This window comes from Leptonychotes weddellii, chromosome 1, assembly GCF_054177405.1.
Source record: "Leptonychotes weddellii isolate Sample4059 chromosome 1, ASM5417740v2, whole genome shotgun sequence".
Taxonomy (NCBI): domain Eukaryota; kingdom Metazoa; phylum Chordata; class Mammalia; order Carnivora; family Phocidae; genus Leptonychotes; species Leptonychotes weddellii.
In genome coordinates, this window is record NC_138369.1 from 77748422 (window position 1) to 77756515 (window position 8094).

The following is an 8094-nucleotide window of genomic DNA, read 5'->3' on the forward strand; positions in this document are numbered from 1 at the left end:
GAATAAATAAATCTTTAAAAAAAAAAAAAAAACAACAGGGGCGCCTGGGTGGCTCAGTTGCTTAAGCGACTGCCTTCGGCTCAGGTCATGATCCTGGAGTCCCGGGATCGAGTCCCGCATCGGGCTCCCTGCTCGGCGGGGAGTCAGCTTCTCCCTCTGGCCCTCCCCGCTCTCATGCTCTATCTCATTCTCTCTCTCAAATAAATAAATAAAATCTTTAAAAAAAAAACAAACACAAAAAACTAACAAACCCTTTCCTAAATAAGGAAAAAAACAAAAACAAAAACAGATACCTGAAGAAACACGTAACATACACACATAGATAAACATAAAGTAATTACAATATATGACAGAATTGAGACCAAATATAAATTATATTAAATGTGAATGTGCTTAGGTCGCCTGGTTGAAAGAAAAAGATTTTTTAAATGGCTCATAAAGCAAAACTCAATTCTATGCTCAATTCTACCTTTAAAATACAGCAATCCCCAAAGGCTAAAATGAAGGAATGCACAGGATTATAAGGCAAATGAAAATCACAAGATAGTACGAATTGAAATCCTGATACCAAGGTAGACTTCAAGCCAAAAAGTATTAAATGAGAAAAAGAACATATTACAAGCTACATTAATAGTTATATCTATGCACTAATTAACATAGCAAACCACACGAGATGCAAGAAACAGAAACACACCATATTAGGAAACTTGAAAACACCGCTTAGTATGAGTTCAATGAACAAAAAATAGGAAAGGATATAAAAGATCTAAACAACATAATCAGTAAGTCATATCGTGTCTGTGTGTGTGTGTATAGCAAAGACTATCCATGTTGGAGAATGTATCTTCTCATAAAATGTTCTCAAAAATCAAGTAGTGTTCTCAAAAACTGATCATGTATCAGGGCACAAAGATCAGTAAGTTCTATGAAGTAGAAATATTACAAACAACACTCTAATCACAATGTAATAAAACAAGAAATTAAAAACAAAACAAAGTCTTTCCATCTGGAAAGTAATGAAAATTCTATTTCTGAATAAAGGGTATATGAGCATTCATTCTAATATTTTTATTTTGCAACTTTTTGTAAGTCAGAAATTATTTCCAAGTGACAAGTAAAAAAAAAAAAAAAAACCCAAACCAAAAACCAAAAACCAAAACCCCAACTTATAATTCCTTGTTGGCAAGGATGGGGGACACAGGGTGCTCAACACATTACTAGTAGGAGTATAAACTGGTACAACCACTTTGATAGTTTGTTAGTCTCTACTAAAGTTGAAATATGACCCAGAAATTTCACTTTTAGGTGTATACCAAAAAGAAATGCATGCACACATATTTCAAAAGACATGCACAAGAATGTCTACATGATTTGTAAGAGCAAAAATCTAGTAGCCATCTAAATGCTCACCAACAGTAGACTGGATACGTAAATTGTGGTATACCCATTTAATGGAATATTATGCAGCAATGAAATCAATGAACTAAAGTTACAGGAACAAGGACATAGCTTTCAAACAGAGGCTGAACAAAAAGAAGACTCAAGAAGAATATATATTATAATTCCACATTTAAAAGTAAAAAAAAAAACAAGCGTAACAAAGCTAGCGTTAGAAGTCAGGAGTGTCACCTCTGGGAGGAAGGAGGAAACAGTGATGAGGAGAGGCATGAGGAAGGCTCTATGGCACTGGCAATGATCTCTTTCTGAATATGTAGAGTGGCCTTCCAGATGTTAACTTTAACATTTAGCAGCACATTTGTTGTACTTTTCTGATGTATGTCAATTAAAAATTAAATAGGAGATTTTTAAAATATGAGGCCTAACGTGTTCAATTTTGTGATTATTTCATGGGCCCTTCTGTTTTCAGAGTAAAAAATCCAATGTACCATATTACATCAATTTGAAGAACCACTGATTGTAAGATGAAGTACCATTTTGTATATTACCAAAAAGAAAAAAAAAAGGCCCCCAAAACCAGCCCCCCAAAAAGAAAGGAAAAAAAAAGAAAAAAGAAAAACCCTCCTAAGTAAACTATGATTCTAAATGATAAAACTTTTAAATATGTTTTGTGCCTTCACTGAGACTATTTCAGAACCATCAGCTTTCTGCAAGGTATCTAAAGAAGAATGGTGTCAATGACTGGGAATATTTCTATTTTTCTTGCCTACTAGTATCATTTCATCTACTATTCAAAGAGTCTGTGAGCTAAGAGAACTTAGAGATCATCTAGATATACTCCATGATTTTACAGATGGAGATAATGGGGCCCAAAGAGGTTGACCTGCCTTAAAAGACAGCAAGAAGCAGGGCGCCTGGGTGGCTCAGGTGGTTAAGCGACTGCCTTCGGCTCAGGTCATGATCCTGGAGTCCCTGGATCGAGTCCCGCATCGGGCTCCCTGCTCGGCAGGGAGTCTGCTTCTCCCTCTGACCCTCCCCCCTCTCATGTGCTCTCTCATTCTCTCTCTGTCAAATAAATAAATAAAATCTTAAAAAAAAAAAAAAAAAAAGCAAGAAGCAAAGCAGAAGCCTGATTCTAGATCTGTTCTCAAACCAGTGATTTTTCTCTATTTCTTAAGGCATAATGATCAGTGTTAATGATAGTACCAAATGTTACTTTTTCGAGCAAAGGTTTTGCTTGGTGAAAACTATCCGAAGTATCAATTTATATTTATTTTCTGAAGATGAACAATCTGTAAATTTTATAAACCTACTCCTAAACACATCAGTAAAAATTATTAGAATGTTGCTTTATGTTTTTTTAAGTAGGCTCCATGTCCAGCATGGAGCCCAACACTGGGCTTGAACTCCAGACCCTGAGATCAAGCCCTGAGCCGAGATCAAGAGTCAGACACTTAACCGACTGAGCCACCCAGGTGCCCAGAATGTTGCTTCTTAATACCCTATCAGCAGAACTCCAATAGATGATTAGTACAGTAATTGTGCAAAGGCTCATGGATAAAAAATCATAAACAATGATTTCAATAGCCATTTGAAAGGCCAACAGCTACTAATGGAATAGTGAAGAAAATCATTTTTGGGGAATAAGAGGAAACCATTTTTGACAAATAAGCTCTTGATCTGTGAATGAATTTCTCAGAAAAGGAGCCATCCTCCAGTGCTCAGGAGATCAAACAAAGATGCAGACAACCCATCTTTTCAAGGGAAATGACTGCAAAATAAGGTGATTATAATAGGACACATTCTTGGAGAGAAAGCACTGAGTGTACTGCTAGAATCAAAATATAAGTAGCAATGGGTTTATATCGTAGTTTATAAAATTATTTCATCACACCATTTCATTGATCCTTAAAATAATCTGAGTTTTCAGAGCAAGTGATATCCTCTTTGTACAAAAGAAAAAGCCTGTGCTTGGATATGTTAAATGATCTGTCTAGAGTCATAGTGTTCGTGATCTAGGACTTGAACCCAGTTCTGATTTCACACCATTTTACCTCCAGCTGTTATCTCAACCCTAAGTATATGATGGAACACAATAATATGAATCTACCTGCCAATATCTCTGGAAAACTTACTACCACAAACTGTAGAGGTGATGCAGAATTTGGAGCTTTAACTTTAATATACTATGAATTGTTATTGTTAACTCCAGGACCATTTTCTATAAACCCTACCTTCACATCAAAGGAAGGCTTGAAGAGTTTGTCCTTGGACAGAAATTTTGATGGTGTATCCAGATGTAAGGAGGGCTCCTTCTGAAGTGGCTGTCCCACTGGTGGGGAGACTGAAACCTGTCTGGTGTGTTGTGAGATCACAGCATGGAAAGCTTTACTCTGAAAGCGGTTCATATCTAAAGGTGTAACAGCTGTTTTCCTGTGAGTTTCCAGGTGTGCAACAGGATGCTCCGGAGTATCTGGATTTAGATTCACCCTGTTTGTTATTTCAGCTTCCAAACTTTGTTCTAGAGATTTAAAATGAAAAGAAACAAATGTGAGCCACTAAGGTCATCTTTTATCTCTAAAGAGGCATACACAAAGTGATACTTTTATATCATACTGTTAGTTTCATGTGAATTCTCAAGTACACTTTAAATCACAAAGTTATACACTTACTTTCCAAGAAACAAACCAAATGATGTATTAAAATACATGTTGAGTTAGACAAAGCATATCAACTGAAACAATTAATGAAATCAGACTTCCTATTTCATATTGTAGCTTGAAATATTTTTAATAAACCTCACGATTTGCCAAATATTATATAAGTGTCATCTTAGTCAACAGCAGTTAAAAAAAAAACAACCCAATTACATGTACTATGAGTTAACAACTACAGTGAAGTTTTTAAAAAGTTCTTAGTGAAATTTTAACATGACCTAAATGTCACTTTGCCTCAGTTGTAAAATTTCCAGTCTGTTTGGGTAAGCAATAATGGCTCTGAGAGCTGTTCCCAAGCTACTGACTTGTCCCTTAAGTTTGCCTAGGGATGCCATCATCTTAGAAGAGGGGGTACTGTGTCCTCCCACCAGCCTTTTTTGAACATTTAACAAAAACACTTAATAGATGGCTATGCCATGCCAGGTCCAATGCTAGACAATGGAAATACATAACACCCAAAACATGCAAATTCTTTGCCCTTTCAGAGCCTGTAACTGAGTAGGGAGATGTGAAAGCAAACTAGAATTACACCACTGGGATCAAAGGTTTAAAGGGGATAATGCAGGGAGTTTCGGCAAGACAAAGGCTATAATTGATGGGTCAAGGAAGGCTTCCTAGAGTAAGTGATATCCAAACTGAGAACTGAAAGATAAGGACAAAGAGGCAAGCATGAGGTGGGCTAGAGAAAAGACACAGAAGTCCAAAGATGAGAGGAAGAGAGAACACATAATTGACATGGTATGTCCGTGTGAGCCACAGAAGGAACAATAAACAGGATCCTAGCCCACATCTTAAGACTTCAAACACTGAGACCCCAGGATGCTTCTAGATTATTTTGTATCTTCCAGCTTTCAGACAGTGCCTGCAGTAGAGAACAGGTACAAATTAAGTATCTGTGCTTTGAACACGTTTATTTTGCCACCCAACAAGGAATGCTCAACAGTGGTGCACGACACTCAATGTGAAAAGCAGAAATCAGTGAACTTTTCTAAAAACAAGCTTTGACACATTCATATTCCAGAAACCATAAAATTGTAAAAATACATATAAAAGAACAAAATAAAAGTATTAACCTTCTTTAGTTGACTTTTCAATCAGAAAATGGCTTTCATTTGCTCTCTTTCCCATTCTAGCAGTCTCCAACAACCAAGATATGGTGACTGCTGGTAAATTCCACTTCTTGGCAGCTTCATATTTAGATCCACCTGGTTCTTTCAGTACAAGATGCGTACTGGCAAACATGCCTTTCTTTGCATTGGATTTGCGAACAAAGAATTCCTGAACACTGAAAATTATATTTAAATAAAAGCAAATGGTCATATACACAACTAGTGAGCAAGCTAAGAAGGAAATTTCTAATACAGCTGTTGTTAGAGTTCTACATATAATACTCGCTGATAAAAAGTTGATGTTTCGAATCCTCTTACAAATGCTTACTCAAAGATAAAAATGTATTGCTACAGTAAAACTTTTTATAAAAACATAAGCAAATTAAATAGACTTTCAAGAACTAACCAGGAAAATTACCTCCTTAATTAGTCATCACCTACCCACCTTGGCCCTTCTTCCCAAAAGGAGGCATGGAATAGCCAGGGAGCACAGAAAGGGTATGAATAACACACTGTATCTTTCTAGCCCACTATGTCTTCCCAAAGCATTTTCAGACATAATCTCATTTGATACCCTTAATATTTGTGAAATAGCACTATTTTACAAAATATTGTTTTTTGGTTTTTTTTTAAGAGTTTATTTATTTGTCAGAGAGAGAGAGAGACATGTGCACGTCTGTGCGCACAAATGGGGGAGCGGCAGGCCCAGGAGGCAGAAGGAGAAGCAGACTCCCCAAAGAACAGAGAGCCCGATGCGGGGCTCAATCCCAGGACCACAAGATCATGACCTGAGCCCAAGGCAGACGCTTAAGTGACTGAGCCACCCAGGTGTCCCTTTTACAATTGTAAAGATACAACCTGGGAAAAGATACAATTAAGTGACTTGTTCAAAATCACAGAATATTTATTAAACACAGAGAACATGGGAACAGAAAAGAGAAGTCCACCATTTGACATATAAACAGAATTTTTTTTTTTAAACAGCTTCTGGGTTTTATGCTCTAGTTCCCACTTTTAAGATTCTTTAAATCTCCCACATTTTTCCTAGCACTTTCATGGTTTCATTTTTCACATTTAACTCACAGATCCATTTGGTACTTATTTTGGTATGAGATGTGGCTCTAACTTTATTGAATCCTATTTACTGAATAAGCCATCTCTCTTCTTCAGTGCCTTGGAATATCACTTTGTTTTTTTTTTTTAATAAAGATTTTATTTATTTATTTGAGAGAGAGAGAGCATGAGCGGGGGGGAGGGGGAGAGGGAGAGGCAGATTCCCCACTGAGCAGGGAGCCCCATGTGGGGCTTGATCCCAGGACCCTGAGATTATGACCTGAGCTGAAGGGAGATGCTTAACTGACTGATTCACCACCCAAGGCACCCCAGAATATCACTTTTATCATACACTAAATTCCTGTTTGTATTTGGTCTATTTCTAGACTTTCTGCTCGTTCACTGAACTTTCTGCAACTTATTAAAGCCACACTATTATTTAGTGAGGTTTTACAAAGTATATTTAAATAACTATTCTATTTCGGAATTTTCATGACTTTCCTGCTTGCTAACCTTTTCTTACGAATTCAAGAATTTAGTTTGCTTATTGCCCTCCTTAAAAAATTTGGATGGCATTTTAACTGGGATGTTTAATTTATACATTAATGTAGGGGACTGAACAACAGAAACTTCTTTATAATCTTCTTTCCAAGAACATGGATATCTTTTCTATTGTTCCCTTAATAGCATTTTATAAGCTTCTGTAGCTCTTCCAAGTTTCATGTTAAACCTGTTGGTAAGTATTTTATCTCTCATTGCAAACTTAGTTTTCATTAGCTTTTCTAACTGGTTGTATGAAGGTCAATGATTTCTGTATATTAATTGGCCACTTTATTGATATTTATTAACAGCCACTTCACTAAATTTTTCTCCAAGCACTGCTTTAGTTTAACCCCTGGAACTTGGGTGTCATACTTTTGCTATTGTTACTTTCTAGATTTTCTGCAACTTTAGTTTTTTTCAAAAAGCTTTTTATTGTTTAGTATAATTCAAATACAGAAGACAGCGAAAAAGGAAATACAAAATTTAGTGAATTATTATTAAGTGAAAACCCTTGTATCTACTACCTACATCAGATGACAGAATCTTGCCAGCCACTCCAGAACCTCTCCAATGTGTCCCTTGCCCAATTACAACCCCTCCATACCTCCCCTCTTAGTAGTAGCCACTATTTGGATATTTGTGGCAATCACTTCCTTACCTTTCTTTAGTTTTATCACGTAGCGCATTTTTAAAAACTACAGGTTTTGTTTTTTTTTTTGTCTTTTAGCTTATAGGCTCCGTCCTCTTTCCCTTTCCCCTTAATACATATTTGTTGAAGACACTGTATTATTTATAACAAAGTTATCTCAGAGTCTGGATTTTGCTAACTGCATTTCTGTGCTATAGTTTAACATGTTATTCTATTTCTTTTTTTTTTTTTTATTTGGCTGGGTACAGTATACTTTATTGATGGTACATGACAAGGTAGGGCTCCCCAAGCCCCTCCCCTTCTTCAGGGGGTCTGGGATGGAAATGGTGGAGGTCGGGAGATTCTCAGTGTTTTGGGGGATAAGTTGGGGCAGGGACTCCCCAGCAGCTGAGGGCCTCTCTCTTCCTCTTGCTCTCGCTGGGGCTGGTGGTCCAGGGGGCTCTTACTCCTTGGAGGCCATGTAGACCATAAGGTCCACTACCCGGTTGCTGTAGCCAAATTCATTGTCATACCAGGAAATGAGCTTGACAAAGTGGTCGTTGAGAGCAATGCCAGCCCCGGCATCGAAGGTGGAGGAGTGGGTGTCACTGTTAAAGTCGCAGGAGACAACCTGGTCCTCAGTGTA

General features: G+C 37.2%; 1 protein-coding gene across 1 annotated transcript in view; it reads right to left on the reverse strand.

Annotated features, from left to right (window-relative positions):
* TOPBP1 (DNA topoisomerase II binding protein 1) overlaps window positions 1–8094 on the reverse strand; it is a 58066-nt gene that overhangs the window by 32261 nt on the left and 17711 nt on the right. The window contains exons 11-13 of the mRNA XM_081797538.1: window positions 7916–8056; window positions 5189–5547; window positions 3633–3919 (exon numbers count right to left, since the gene is read on the reverse strand). Of these exons, the coding sequence (XP_081653664.1) occupies window positions 3633–3919; window positions 5189–5547; window positions 7916–8056 (787 nt within the window). The remainder of the gene's footprint in view (window positions 1–3632; window positions 3920–5188; window positions 5548–7915; window positions 8057–8094) is intronic.